Source organism: Ranitomeya variabilis, chromosome 4 (assembly GCF_051348905.1).
Source record: "Ranitomeya variabilis isolate aRanVar5 chromosome 4, aRanVar5.hap1, whole genome shotgun sequence".
Taxonomy (NCBI): Eukaryota; Metazoa; Chordata; class Amphibia; order Anura; family Dendrobatidae; genus Ranitomeya; species Ranitomeya variabilis.
In genome coordinates this window covers 80,174,910-80,190,886 of record NC_135235.1, presented here as the reverse complement: position 1 = coordinate 80,190,886, position 15,977 = coordinate 80,174,910, and the positions used below count along the sequence as shown (strand labels likewise).

Here is a 15,977-nt window from a genome sequence, read left to right as displayed (position 1 = left end):
CAACAGAAGCCAGTGAATCGCCGGAAGGAGTAGTCTGAGACTGCTCTGTGCCAGCAGAGATCAGCACTGGGCACAACAGGCAGGTACTTAGCAACTATCCGCCTGTTAGTTCTTAGGCACATTTAAAAAAAAAAATTCCCCGATAACCCCTTTAATGTGTCATTTCACTATGACTGACAATAGCTTTTTTAAAATATTAGGAAAAGGGAAAAGATTTTTACGTTCTGAAGAGAAACCAGAGTATAGAGCCAGGAGGGGTCTTAACGCTAAAGAGGTTGTCCACTACTAGAACAACCCCTTCTTAAACTAAATGTTATGCCTCGATAAAATAATAAAGCCTATACTCACCTCCCATGCGGCTCCATTCCAGCGGTGTTGGCACTCGCAGTCCTGGGGCTGTGATTCAGTCGAATGACACTTCATGCCTGGCGCCCAATCAGAACTGGCGTCACTATCAACACCTTCAGACAAACTGAACATGAAGAGGAAGTCCGGGCTATAGCTGATCCCTGGCTTCTTCTTCATGTCCAATTTGTTTGAAGGTGGTGACACCAGAGCTGATTGGGTGCAGCGTCACGTGTCACAACACGGCATCACAGCCCTGGAGAGAGCGAGCGCCGACACAGCGGGAATGGAGCTGGCACGGGAGGTGAGTATAGGCTTTATTATTTTATCGGAGCTAAACATTTAGCTTAAGAAGGGGTTGTCCTCGTAGAATCTTTATGATTCTAGTGAGTTGCCTTATATGCTTCCACAGCTTGCAACAGTACATGACCACTCGGAACGTTATCAGGCAAAGCTAACCAGATGTTGGAATGTGTCCAATATCATTCAATAAGTAATGATTAACTTAGTGATTCCGATGCGGTTCATAAAATATAATGCTAGTTACTCGCCTTTTCACTGTATACCTCAAACTAGTATTACAACAATAGATACTGTACTTGAATATACTGCATTGCATATACTGAATATGCATTGTTCCATAATGGTATTATTTTTTCTTTCCTCCTACATTATCAATAAAACAATATTATGGCTTGGGGTAATCCAAAACCTTTTAGGTTTTCTTTTTTATATACGGTATATTTATGCCTTTATGATTATACATTTGTGCTCTGAGATCTTCCAATAATCAACTAGGTTGTGTAGCTTCTGGCTTCAGTAAGTGCAACTAGCCAAGGGGAAGATTTATTTCTTCTCCTATCACAGTCCTTGTTCGCCATCTCTGGTATGTGTGCTTATGATACAGCTCCTTTGTTACATTAGATACAGATCTTGGGAGCTTTGTTTCTTCAGACTACAGACAGTCCTGACACTTGACTATGTTGGGTTGATATTTGAATTACCTGACTAGGGACATTTTATTACATTCTCAGAGAACCTGTTTCAGGGGCAAGAACACAAGCACATTTAGCTTCGGTTGATTGATGGAGCCTAAGGGCTCATTCAGATGTCAGTTTTTCTCATACAAGTTCTATTTGTATTTTCTATGGATAGCACTCGTACCTATGATAGTCTGTGAGGTTGTCGAAGTGTCCGGGTATGTTTGCCAACCAAGTGGTCAGCACAAAATCACGAGACATGTCTTTGATTAGACTCACCATTGCAAATCTATGAAAAAAGTTCGATGACACTTGGATGTCATCTGTGTGCAGTTCATTTTTCACTGACTATTCAGTATGAGAAGGTTAAGAAAATGTCATTAATTTTGTTTTTCGTCCTTGAAAAAGTGATGAAATTCTGACCAAAATATGATGGCAAAAACTGAAACTGAAAACTGATGAAACTCATGTAAAAAAAACATAGATGCAATGTCTGAATGAGCTTGTACAGCAGTACAGAGGCAATGTGGCTGCATACTAAGGAGCAAGCTGCATTGTGTGTACTGCTGTGCAGACTCCATGTGATTGTGCTTATGGCCTTATGCTTAGTGTGTAGGGGGCATATAGGTAGTAGTCATACCCCATCCACCAGGCACTGCATTAGTCATAAAAGAATATATCAGTTTTTCTAGGAGTGTTCCTTTAAAGGGTTTATCCAGGACTATTTAATTTTTTTTTTTCACTATGAGCCCTCACAGACCGCTCCTGCTGGCAATTCAGTGGCTTCTGCTGACGTCACGTTGACCGATCAGCAGCTTCTCTTCAGCTCTGCTCGCTTAATGGCATGACTGCCAATGTCATGTTGATTGACTGCTGTCTTCTTACTGCCTAACTGTGGGGAGCCGGCTGTCAATCAGCATGACGTCAGCAGTCACGCTGTATCGACACAGCAGCCCAGGAGAAGGAAAGCTTCTCTGTTGACATGAAGCCAGTGAATTGCCGTCAAGAGCAGTCCATGATCACTGTGAGCTGGCGCCGGGTACAACAGGCAGGTAGATGCATCTTTTAGCAACTACCTGTCTGTTAGTTTTTAGGCATATAGTAAAAAAAAAGTCCTGGATAAAATCTTTCAATACTAAAAGTAAAACTTATTTAACTGTTGTTACAAGGAGTGAATTCATTCATCGTAAAAAGGCCGTTCTTACCATATTTCTGCAAAACTCTAATAGTCAGCTCGGTGGCAATTTTGACTGGCAGAATGGAACTTTTGCAGGCTTGCCAGAACAGGATAATTATTCCAATACACACATAGAACCAGCCTGTGTTTCTGCAAATATCAGGCCACGTTCAGACAAGAGAAGAACATTCCTTACTGTTCACATGACTGGAATTCTTTGAAGAATGGCTGCTGATAAGCAGCTCGCTCCCACCGCCAGCTGGGAATGAAGAACTCATTCAGTGCTTTAATTCAGCTGGAAACCTCCTCTGTGTAACTGAACCCACCGGGGTGTCTAGGTCCCACATTCATTATGACTGTGGCAGACATATAATTATATAACAGCAGTGGGATAATACAGAGCAATGGAAACCATGCGTACAAATGACTTACCGTACTAAACAAGCACATGTAGAAATGTCATAGTATATGTAATTGCATACAATTTTCCATTAACTGCGAATACCTTCTCTTGAACAAAATTATATGAAAATACTGTCTCTCCAAACTACAACGTGTTAGATGAGGCACTAACATTAAAAAAATAAACAGACGAAAATATAGCAATCATGAAAAAAGAAAAAAAAAGCAACTTAAAAGAAATCATTGTTTGCCGTGAGTTTCACATGCCTAAAAGCACAATAAAGTCAGCGATAGACAAGCCACTCTCCCTTCACCAACATGAATTCACTTAAAAATTGTAACAACAGAAAAGAAAAAAAAAATGAGGATGGAAAATAATAGAAAATGTCCAAAAAAAAAACCCTTCGACCATTTAAAGCCTTAATTTTTGGCTTAATAATGCAGCATCCTACCCAATAAATTTTGTCCCTTGAGGCCCAAGCTGCAGGATTCGGCTAATCAAGCTCTCTCCCTCGTTTAGAGGGGGGGAATTAGTAGGAAGATGCAGTTTACTGAATAACATCCATGCAGCAAGAAGAGAAAGGGGAAAGAAGGGGAAATTAGGATTGGGGAGGCCACTCCAGACAATAATTGCCGGTTTTAAGCCAGAAGTAATGAGCGTAAGGTAAGGTGTTTTTGGAGCATACTCGGGTGCTAACCAAGTAACTTCGACATGCTCGAAAAATATATTCCGAGTCCTTGCTGTCGCTTGTCTCGCAGCTGTTCGACATCCGCAACACATGCAAGGATTGCCGAATACATGCATGCGTTGCGACTGTGTAGAAGCCGTGAGACATGCAGGCGCGGGGACTCAAGCACGACGAAGACACTCGGTTAGCACCTGAGCATGCTCTGATAACACCGCACCCGAGCACGTTCGCTCATCACTATATGGCACAAGTCTGGTATCCGCTTTGGAAAATAAAGTAAAGTTCTGCATGCAGTCTAAGGGGAGGGCATTCATGGACCTAGTGGTCAATAGCATAAAGCATATGCATTGACAGCCTGCGTACACACTGGACGTTCTAAGAATTTGCATTACAGACACAAAGCAACCACATCAAAATGTGAGAAGTTCTGTAATGCAGCGTTTCAGAACAGTAGAAGCAATCTGGGTTTTCAAGGTCTAGTCCATACCATGAGGTTTGCTGCCTGCCATGAAGATGGATAATACAGCAATGTCACAGGTATGATTGCTTGCAAAATAGAATATGACACTTACACTAACATTATCGTTTCGGTTGGCTTCACTAATGGTGAAGTACTCTGAATTATTTAATAATGAAATATTCATTATTAATCTGATATGGCAAGGAGTTCCTATAACGTCTTTGTGATATGAGAAGATGTAATCTTTATTTTAAATAAGTAAAAACGAAAAAAAGACACAGGCTGTATGAAATAGCGGACTTTAGTCAGTATCACACATTGCAAGGTTGTTTAACCATAAATGCATAATTAGTCACTTTAAATGGGCACTATCATCAGTGACATAATTATGTTGGCCTGTCATGCAAAAAATAAATGATGAAATATTGCAGTTTTCACATTGGCCAATAGATGCCAGCACAACAGGCTAGTTAAGTTAAAAATCTCGTTTTACAGCCTACAGTAAATGGGAATGTCAGAGTCTTTGGTAGTCAGAGAGTTGAAGAGGTTATCTGGTCAGAGGATACTGATGACGGGATAGATCATCAATATTAGATTGGTGGGGCGATCGACATCTGGCAAACCAAGTCATCCGCTCTTACGAGCTTTGGCGTTTGCCGGATGTAAACAGGTGAAACAGAGTTGCAAAGCGTGGAGCGTAGTGTAGGGCTGCTGCTGAGTGCTGCAGAACATCTCTTATGCTCTTGAATAGGAGTTGTTGTGAAGGACACGGCAGCAGCCACTACACATTAAATGGAACTTTGTTCCATCTGTTTACATTTGGCCGCCGGCAGAGCAAAAAACCACTAATCAGTAGGGGACCTATGGATAGATCATCAATATTCTCTGACCGGAAAACCCCTTTAAGGACTTCATACACATGGTAAAAACAGCCCAAACAATTGTTGAATCAGTGTTCAGTGTAAATGTGCAGTCGTGAAAGGATCGGGCATAATTTGTTTGTACATTGTTGATTGACACATCTATGTTGACCTACAAATTGAGATTTGTTGGCAGCACCTCTGTAAGCAGGCATGTTTATCTGACCATGTGAAAGGACACTTAAACGGGTTGTCCAGGTTTTTTTGCAAACGTCTTCTGTCATTCAAGGAGAATCCTCACATTGTGCACAATGCGCACTGGGAGGATTCTCCAATGCCAGTAGTGAGACCCGAGCCATCATGTGACCAGAAGTATGTGATATGAATACTCCCAGCCACTTTCCGAAGAGATGTGTATGACCTCGCTCAATTTTGTGTTGAGTGAGGCCATGCACAACTTGTTGGAATGTGGCTGTTCCTACAGCTCCCCCTGATATTGATCAGTTCAGCCAAAATTCTAATGTGCGAATGGGGACTTCGTTGTGGGAGATGTCCATCAAGCATGTCCAATGTCTGAATGTCTGTCTGCAGTTTTGTCATAGAGAACACTGAAGCACTCAGCTGAACGAGGGCGCCTGTATATGGGAAAGATGGCCAAGATGGCTGTTGGCCAAACGATTGGTCTAAGCATAATTCGGCAGAAAGCCATATAATGTGTATGGCTGGCTTAAAGAAGCAGGGTTACCAGTAGAGAGGGGACACATAACAGAGTAAAATCCCCCACATTTGAATTACAGTGGCTGAAATTGCTGATATCGATGGGTTCAGCTTCCAGTTTAATGTATATGCCCTGGACAGATGATTGTTGGGGGACTTAAGGACCTGACATGTCTGATTTCAGACAGAAGATCCTGATTTCTCCTTAAGATAAGCCATCACTAGAGATGTCCATACTGCTTGTCTGGAGCTGAGAGTTTAAAGTTGTCATAGTCACACTTATGTCCGTTGTGCTCAGGGCAACTTGTAATCGCTCAACAGTGAGATCAGGTTGTCTCTCGCTGTATGTATCACACAGGGGTAACCTGCCTGTTCTGAGCTACGCCTGTGTGAGACATATAGTGACAGCTTGGTCTGAAATCACTGCAGTGTAATTACAAGTTGAGCTGAGCACAACAGACATATATGTGTTATGTACTGCTTATGGATGTACATTAAAGTCATTTCCTTTCCTGCCTTTATCCACAGTTGAGTGCCAAGTTTATTTCTATAAATGTGTTACTGACACCTTTGTACTTTCAGCTCTAGGTGTTTGTGTGTGTGGGGAGTGGTGGTGGAAGTTAGACATACAGCAGAGGTGTCTGTGCTATGAGAGGAGGAGAGCTGATAGAAGTGTTTGTAATGTGACACAGCTAAACTCAGCTGTGCAGCCTCTCTCGACACTGACTGACGGGACCTTATTTGAATAGTTTTAGTGACCTGTGCTTTTACTCTCTGTATTTTCTAATCATGCAGGGAGTTAGACCAGGAGATCAAGGCTGTCAGTCACATGTCTCACACAATGTGTTTGTATTAAGGAGTAATTCTTCCAGCGGAGAACATAGTGCAAAATGAATAAATGGCGTAAAAAACATAGAAATATTCAAAAGATAATATTTTCTGCAGAGTGCAGTGCCGTCACAACTGTCTTCTAAACTGATCTGTTGCAGAGTGAAAGGTGTAATGGCTTTCTTAAAAAGGTCATAGATGTAAAATAATCTACATAATAAATACATTATAGTTAATTCAATGGGTAAAGATATGATTTTGGATGTCGATCATTCTGTATGAATGTCACTATGGAATCGGCATGTACAAATAGCTTTATCGGATATCATGGTATAAAAACTTATCTTAATCTGCAAATTAAAAGAATAATGTATAAATAAAATGTATAATAAGGTAACTCACCCCAAAAACTGAGCCCCTGCTGGGCCCATTTCAACTAAACGACTTGCCAATCCTTCTCCTTCTACCATTGGTGGTGGTGTTGCTAATTTGTGCCTCTTGACCAGGCGGCAGGTAATACGAGTTGGAGCTGTGCATTTCCTTGGTGGGATAACGATTCTCATGCCATTGTGTCGGCTTCCTCTCATTGAGCCACCACGGGCGTCCACCATGAAGCTTACCAGGAAACTGTTAAAAACAGGACAGCAGGTGTCAGTAAAAAAGCGACAAGGAAAAATAAAAGACGATATATATTCAGCTATTCATGCAGTTTCTCTGATTAGCTGTAATAATTAATATTCCAAGCGCCCCTGGAAGATCAATTGTGCAAGTATAATAAACTTTGGATAGGTTTATCATGCAAATGCAATATTTGAAGTGCAAAATTCAGTTCTGATTAATTTCTATATATCTGTATATCTTTATAAGGTCAAGGCTCCATTTCATAGCTCCAAATTGGCCACATGGACATACAGTTATATGATAAAACTCTAGTTTGCAGCAGGGGGGAGTTCAAGAGCTGGGTGGTCCACCTTTGCCGACAATTGTTTTTTTTTTTACATAAGTGCATGTATAAGGGTATGTGCACACGTTGCGGATTTTGCTGTGGATCCGCAGCGGATTTGACGCTGCGGATCCGCAGCAGTTTTCCCTAAGTTTACAGTACCATGTAAACCTATGGGAAAAAAAACCGCTGTGCACATGCTGCGGAAAAAACTGCGCGGAAACGCAGCGGATTATTTTCCGCAGCATGTCAATTCTTTGTGCGGATTCCGCAGCGGTTTTACACCTGCACCAATAGGAAACTGCAGATGTAAAACCGCAGTGGAATCCGCAGAAGAAACCGCTATAAAATCCGCAGTGAAAACCGCAGTGGTTTTGCACTGCGGATTTTCCAAATCCGCTGCGGAAAAATCCGCAGCAGAATCCGCAACGTGTGCACATACCCTAAGAGTATGTGTCCACGTTCAGGAAACGCTGCGTTTTTGACGCAGCGCTGAGCCGCAGCGTCAAAAACGCAGCATCCAGATGTTACAGCATAGTGGAGGGGATTTAATGAAATCCTGTCTCCACTGTGCATTAAAAAACGCATGCGTTTTTCCCGCAAAAACACACGTGTTCCGTTTTTTCAGAACGCAGCATGTTGCTACAATGAGCAAAATACGCAGGAACACCGTAGGTGATCTGCCAGTGACCTCAGGTGCATTTTTGGTCAGGATTTTACCTGCATAAAATCCTGACCAAAGCCTGAAGCAATCCTGAACGTGGACACATACCCTAAGGCTAAAAAAACTATTCTGCAATTTTATTGTTTGTGTTTTTTCAGGTTCTTTTTCTTTTACAATGTTCACCAAGTGGAATTAATGACATGTTTCATCAGGTCAGCATGATAATTTCTATAGATCTTTTGATTTACGGTACATTTTCATACTTTTGTCCAATAAAATCCATTGAAAAGAAAATCATTTGTGTCGCCATATTCTGAGAGCCATATCTTCTTATTTTTCCATCGAAGGAGCTCTATGTTTGCTGGATGAGATGACATGTTCATTAGTAACATTTTGGGGTACGCTCATTTTTTATGTTTTTTTTTACGATGTTAGGGAGCACGATGAAAGATAACAGCAATTTTGCCCCTTATTTTCATATGGAGTTCACTATATGGCATAACTAATGTGACATTTTTACAGCCAGGACCGTTACGAACATGGCAATACCAACTACGGTATATGCTTTTAACATTATTAGATTTTTTTTTTTAAATAATAAAGAAATGTCTAAGGGATAAAGGTAACCTTTTTATTTACATTTATACATATAAATGTAAATAAAAAGTTACATTTATCCCTTAGGAATATATATATATATATATATATATATATATATATATATATATATATATATATATATATATTTCCTTTTCATTTTTTTTGTCACTTTTTATGTCTAGTTCCTCTTGGGTACTTGCACTTGTTTGATCTTGATCGCTTATGTAAGACACTGCAATACATCAGGCCAAAAGGGATTCTATTAGACCGTATCTTGCTGGGTCTAAAAGGAGGACAAAATTGACAGGTTTGGGCTCCGTGGAAAGCCCCAGTCTAAAATAACAACATATGAGTACCCCCATCATCGGGGTAGGGTGGGATTGGTCTGACATAGGGAGCTCGCTCCCTCCCTCATTTTAACCACCTACATGCCGCAGTTGCTTTTGACTGTGGGTAGCAAACAGTTCTCACGTAGTTTCAGCAGGAGCCTGGCTAATGAATCGGCTGATTGTGAGAACAGACGTAATACTTGTTCAGCATGATGAATTAATCCGTTATGTAGAGCCATGCATACAATTCATACAGTGCACTCAATAATAAAACAGTATGCAGGTAGCTCCCTCTAGTGGTGACTGAAGCCTTTGAGAACTTTGCACATGTCATTTAACAGCTGTATGAAAGGAAGCAGGTATATTGGAGCTGTGACCGCTATAAAGATGTTTTATGGAATTAATCAGTACACAATTTAGACTTAAAAAACAATATTCGGTTTAAAGTGAACATTCACGTATTAAAATAAAATCTCTGAACTGGTCCATCCAGTCGCAAACTGCAAATTTACATGCATCAGATCAAAATCACTCTAGTTAGTTTCAAATATGTGATAGTTGGAAAATCTGGATGGACAATGACTGTAATTCTCTATCAGATGCTCTTGGATGTATCAGCCAATACAGGCACACAATTAAAGAGGACTTATCACTTGTCATAAATATATAATATTTTCTAGCTGATCTGAATGTCACTGATCCTTGCATCTAGTGTTGTATTTCTTTGTTACTGCACCTTCTGGGCTTTTAAGATGTGACCTCCTATTCCCTGTGTGTAAATCTAGTCTTTTTAGCCAAGGGGGTGTGGTCCTCAACTCTCTTCTGTGGGCGTCTTCATGAGGATTCTGTCCCCTTGGCTAACAAGACTAGATTTACAGAACTGTGCAAAACTTTCAGGCAGGTGTGGAAAAAATGCTGCAAAATAACGATGCTTTCAAAAATAGAAGTGTTCATTGTTTATTTTTATGAACTAACAAAATGTAAAGTGAAGGAAAATAAGCGAAATCTAAATCAAATCAATATTTGGTGTGACCGCACCTTGTGCAAGGTCAGGGATCATAACAAACAAGTGATAATTAACGGATTTTCATTTGTAGGTAGAAACACGCTCATTAACTGAAACAGAAACAGCTGTGTAGGAGGTTTAAAAAAAGGTGAGGAACAGACAAAATCTGCTAAAAAGGTGAGGTTGTGGAAGACCAAGTATAAAAAATGTGCATGTTATTGGAAAGAGAATGTTTTCTGGGTTTTTGTTAAAGAGACTCTTTTTCTATAGCCATGGCTGCAGTATATGGGGCCGTTGATGAAGCCTTGGGTATATAGTATACAGTGAATGTCAGATGTTTTCCTATTGAGTAAAGCTTGGCAAGTCTTCCATCCTGAACATACATTTACTTTGTCCATCACTGATTAGTGCAGCCGTTTTTGTCCTTGTCATACAATTAAGCCAGACGCAGTTCTTCTGGCAGCAGTTGGCTCCCGTGACCACAGACAAGCAGCGCCTGTATCAGGCACACAAAGCGCCTTTGATTTAAACCGGTTTGATTAATAAGGGACAGAATGGCCCCACAGGTTATGGGATATCCTCAGGTTTCCCCTAGCATTGTGTAATGTGAATCCTCACCGTCTCAGACCCTGCAGTGACTGATTCACTAACAGTTCTGCATCAATATGACTGCCATATTAAGCAAGAAAAAACCTTTTAAATCAAAACACACTTATATAATCAGGGTGCAGTGTGTTCTGTTAACACAAGGACTATTCTTACTTCTGAGTCCAGAAATTTAATATTTCTATGTAGAACTTACCAACAATGGAAACTGGATTCCCGTAAAGACAACCCCTGTCCATATCCCATATAAGATCATATAGAAGTCATAGACCACCTCAATGGGACAGAATGGACGCCATGTAATAAAATATTATATCCACTGAAGTGAACGTGAACCAAGCTGCAACAAGAACCTCAATGATAATTGGCAAGCTTAATGGGAATCTGCCATCAGATTTTTGCTACCTCACCTGAGAGCAGAATGACGTAGGGGCAGAGACCATGATTCCAGTGATGTATCAGTTACTGGGCTGCTTACTGCAGTTTTGATACAATCCCTGTTTTCTCTGCTGCCGATCTACCAGTGCTCTGAATGCTGAGCTCTGTCTGTATACACTGTGCATAGGCAGAAAGCTGCCAATCAGTGGTGAGGTTATACATGGCTCATATATATGGAGGACTACCTGGCAGCAGGTTTGCGCGTCTTCTAGTGAAAATCTGCTGCTGGTAAAGCAGTGATTTCAACAAAACTACACTAAGCATCCCAACAAGTGACACATCACTAGAATCAGGGTCTATGTCTCGACATTTCGGCGCTGTTGGATTAGGCGGCAAAAACCTGGTGACACATTCCATTTAAAGACTTGCTAGTAATTGGTGCATGTAAGGCTATGGTCACACTATCTTTGAATAGATGACAAACCCTATTTTAGTACAGTGGTGTGCATGGCAAGCCACAATGCTACTCCACTTGTCTCATGGTTTCCATCATAATCATGAGAAGAATCAAATCTGTTGAAACCGCCATGTAATGGCTCAGAACCGAATCTATGAACGCAGCCTAAATTCCCAGATTAGCTATCCTCACTATTTTCCATGCTCGAAGGAGCAGCAGTTCCAAGCACAGGCACTACAAAACATACAGAGCTGTGCTTGGCACACAATGACGTGATCTTAATCAGCTGATCACTGGAGGTGATGCTCATGGATCTGGTAATAATGTCCTAAGGAAAAGGTCCCCATACACAATACACAGTTGTTCGTCAGATCATTCTGCCGCCAGCTATTGCCCCCAACTTCTCCATACACAGAAGTGCTCCGTCCAGTGCTCCTATTCTCTCTGTGAGAGAGCCGCTGCCACACTCTTTCGGCGGTGGCTTAATTAGCTGAGAATAAAAGGATTGGCAGTCTGAAATCAACTGAGAAAGAGAGGAAGGTGATCCAGATTCTGATCCAACAACTCAAATTGGTATGTTAAAAACATGAAGTCTTTATTTTGAAGATTAAAAGTATACCCAAAGTGTCAAAAACTCACACATATGGGAAGTCACTGGTGTTTTTTGAAACCCTGGACTTTTAATCTTGGAAATAAAGACTTGATGTTTTTAATCTTACGATTTGAGTTGTGGATCAGAAGCTGGATCATCTTCCTGTCCTTCTCAGTGCGTACTCACGCCGGGCAGTGGTGTGGATCTTGTGCTTCTGTTCAGATTGAACTATTGGGTGAGCTGGCTTTTTCTTCTACCTTATTATAGTCTGAAATCAAGACTTACTGGATTCTTACCTCCCTTACATCAATAGTCGAGGGAGAGCTGGGAGGCCACCAATTGTCGAGGGAGAGCTGGGAGGTCACCAATTGTCAACGGAGAGCAGGGAGGTCACCAATTGTCGAGGGAGAGTTGGGAGGTCACCAATTGTCAAGGGAGAGCTGGGAGGTCACCAATTGTCAAGGGAGAGCTGGGAGGTCTCCAATTGTCAAGGGAGAGCTGGGAGGTCACCATTTGTCAAAGGGAGAGTTGGGAGGTCACCAATTGTCGAGGGAGAGCTGGGAGGTCTCCAATTGTCAAGGGAGAGCTGAGAGGTCACCAATTGTCGAGGGAGAGCTGGGAGGTCACCAATTGTCAAGGGAGAGCTGGGATGTCACCAATTGTCGAGGGAGAGCTGGGAGGTCACCAATTGTCAAGGGAGAGCTGGGAGGTCACCAATTGTCGAGGGAGAGCTGGGAGGTCACCAATTGTCGAGGGAGAGCTGGGAGGTCACCAATTGTCATGGGAGAGCTGGGAGGTCTCCAATTGTCAAGGGAGAGCTGGGAGGTCACCATTTGTCAAAGGGAGAGTTGGGAGGTCACCAAGTGTCGAGGGAGAGCTGGGAGGTCACCAATTGTCAAGGGAGAGCTGAGAGGTCACCAATTGTCGAGGGAGAGCTGGGAGGTCACCAATTGTCAAGGGAGAGCTGGGAGGTCACCAATTGTCGAGGGAGAGCTGGGAGGTCACCAATTGTCGAGGGAGAGCTGGGAGGTCACCAATTGTCGAGGGAGAGCTGGGAGGTCATCAATTGTCGAGGGAGAGCTGGGAGGTCATCAATTGTCGAGGGAGAGCTGGGAGGTCACCAATTGTCGAGGGAGAGCTGGGAGGTCACCAATTGTCGAGGGAGAGCTGGGAGGTCACCAATTGTCGAGGGAGAGCTCGGAGGTCACCATAATCATTACACTGTCAATCAAGTTGATATTGGTCTAATGATTATCTGGGCCTTAAATATTAAAATCCTGGAAAAACCTTTTAACTCTATGGCTGTGTGACGGTAAGAAACGCCCATATGACCCAACCATGAGTTCCTATTGCAAATGCCTAAGCTCTCTCAGTGCCACCATGTACCGCCTCTGAGGAACTAATGTGGTACGTTACGGTACAGTATTATATTGTTATTGTCGTGTACTTGTTCTTTGTATAATATTGTACAGCACCACAGAAGATGATGGGGATACATTAATAGGTAATTCCAATCTGTGATATATAATTTTGACATTCTTAATAAAAATAGCAGAAAATAGTAGTGAATTTTATGTTTCTTCACCAATCTAACACATCAATCAATCTGTAATTCTGTACCAGCATGCTAATCCACCACAGCCACATTAAATAACTGCATTCAATGCATTCTCTATCTTACTGCCCATGATAATCACGCACTTAAAAAAAATAAATACAGCAGCGAAAATCCAGTTAGTACTTTTAAAACAAATTGGCACAAGCGCACACAAATCAGCATGATCACCTTGCATCATACAGTGGAGGTGAAGAGTAATAGCTGCAAAATAATATGGAAAAGCAAAATGGAAAAATAATCATATAAACAGTTATACGCAAGCAAAAAAATGTATCAATGTAAAGAACCATATGGGTAGCAAAGGAGAGAAACATGAGTCATCATGAGCGCGCCGCTTTCTTTCTATATAAGGCTCGGGTCACCTCTTCTGAGATAATCTTGCTAATTATGCTAATCACACTCTGATCAGGGTTTGATCAGAGTATGAGCACAATATGATCCGATTTTCTCGGATGTGGAGAAGTTAAAATTCTCCATCTTCTTCACTTCTTCATTTTGTCAGTCTGTGAAAACCGGACTGCATTCAGATGTCATCCGTGTGTAGTCCAATTTTTTCCATGGACTCATTGAATAGCATGGCCGAGTGTGATCCAAATATTGGACGCAAATCAAGCATGTTGAGATTTTTTTCTTCGGACAGAATTAGTCCAAGGAATAAATCGGACTTGTGCACGGCCCCATAGGAGAAGATTGGATAACACACGGACCCAAAATACATTTGTCTGCACAAGCCCTTATTGCGGATATACCGCATAGCACCCATCACCTTCCAAATTATGCTCCAGCAAAATGTAGGGGGAATTACAGTGGGTACGGAAAGTATTCATACAACTTTACATTTTTCACTCTTTGTTTCATTGCAGCCATTTGGTAAATTCAAAAAAGTTCATTTTTTTCTCATTAATGTATACTCTGCTCCTCATCTTGACTGAAAAAAACAGATGAAGAAATTTTAGCAAATTTATTAAAAAAGAAAAACTGAAATATCACATGGTCATAAGTATTCAGACCCTTTGCTCAGTATTGAGTAGAAGCACCTTTTGAGCTAGTACAGCCATGAGTCTTCTTGGGAATGATGCAACAAGTTTTTCACACCTGGATTTGGGGATCCTCTGCCATTATTCCTTGCAGATCCTCTCCAGTTCCATCAGGTTGGATAGTGAACGTTGGTGGACAGCCATTTTCAGGTCTCTCCAGAGATGCTCAATTGGGTTTAGGTCAGGGCTCTGGCTGGGTCAGTAAAGAATGGTCATAGAGTTGTTCTGAAGCCACTCCTTTGTTATTTTAGCTGTGTGCTTATGGTCACTGTCTTGTTGGAAGGTGAGCCTTCGGCCAAGTCTGAGGTCCAGAGTAGGGTTGAGCGAAACGGGTCGTTCATTTTCATAAGTCGCCGACTTTTGGCAAAGTCGGCATCTCATGAAACCCGACCCGATCCCTGTGCGGGGTCGGCTATGCGGTACGCGATCATGGCGCGAAAGTCGCGTTTCGTATGACGCGATTAGCGCCATTTTTTCAGCCAATGAATGAGCGTGGGCAGAGTGATGACATAGGTGTTAGGGGAGTGAACGCCTATCGTCATGTTATCGCTTGTGTGCAGTAGGGATTTGGAATGTGCAATACGAAATTTTCTGTGCTGGGACGGAGGAGGAGGAGGAGGAGGAGGAGGAGGAGGAGGAGGAAAAAAAAAAAAAAAAAAAATCCTTCATTGGGTTTCGTGTTTCGGCCGAAACCCGACTTTTAACGGTGGTCGGCCGATTTCACTCGACTCGACTTTTAAGACAGTCGGGTTTCACAAAACCCGACTCGACCCTAAAAAACTAAAGGTCGCTCAACAACTAAAGGTCGCTCAACCCTAGTCCAGAGCACTCTGGAAGAGGTTTCCATCCAGGATATCTCTGTACTTGGCCGCATTCATGTTTCCTTCAATGGCAACCAGTTGTCCTGTCCACAATCACAAGGAAATGGACAGCATGTGACTTAAATATGAGTGTCTGAGCAAAGGGTCTGAATACTTATTATGACCATGTGATATTTCAGTTTTTCTTTTTTAATAAATTTGCAAACATTTCTACATTTCTGTTTTTTTCAGTCAAGATGGGGTGCGGAGTATACATTGAGAAAAAAATGAACTTTTTTGAATTTACCAAATGGCTGCAATGAAACAAAGAGTGAAAAATGTAAAGGGGTCTGAATACTTTCCGTACCCACAGTATATATATATATATATATATATATATATATATATATATATATATATATATATATATATATATATATATATATATATATACTGTGTATATATATATATATATATATATATATATAT

The 15,977-nt window shown here is 41.5% G+C and overlaps 1 protein-coding gene across 50 annotated transcripts in view; it reads right to left on the bottom strand.

The window, feature by feature from the left end:
* Nucleotides 1–15,977, bottom strand: part of ANK3 (ankyrin 3) — a 756,238-nt gene that overhangs the window by 72,869 nt on the left and 667,392 nt on the right. For 32 of the 50 annotated variants that reach the window (XM_077258828.1, XM_077258804.1, XM_077258807.1 and 29 more), the window contains 3 exons: nucleotides 13,820–13,852; nucleotides 6,861–7,085; nucleotides 3,357–3,455 (listed from right to left, as the gene is read on the bottom strand). In XM_077258828.1, the coding sequence (XP_077114943.1) occupies nucleotides 3,357–3,455; nucleotides 6,861–7,085; nucleotides 13,820–13,852 (357 nt within the window). The remainder of the gene's footprint in view (nucleotides 1–3,356; nucleotides 3,456–6,860; nucleotides 7,086–13,819; nucleotides 13,853–15,977) is intronic. The other 18 variants (XM_077258825.1, XM_077258824.1, XM_077258846.1 and 15 more) reach the window with 3 other exon arrangements.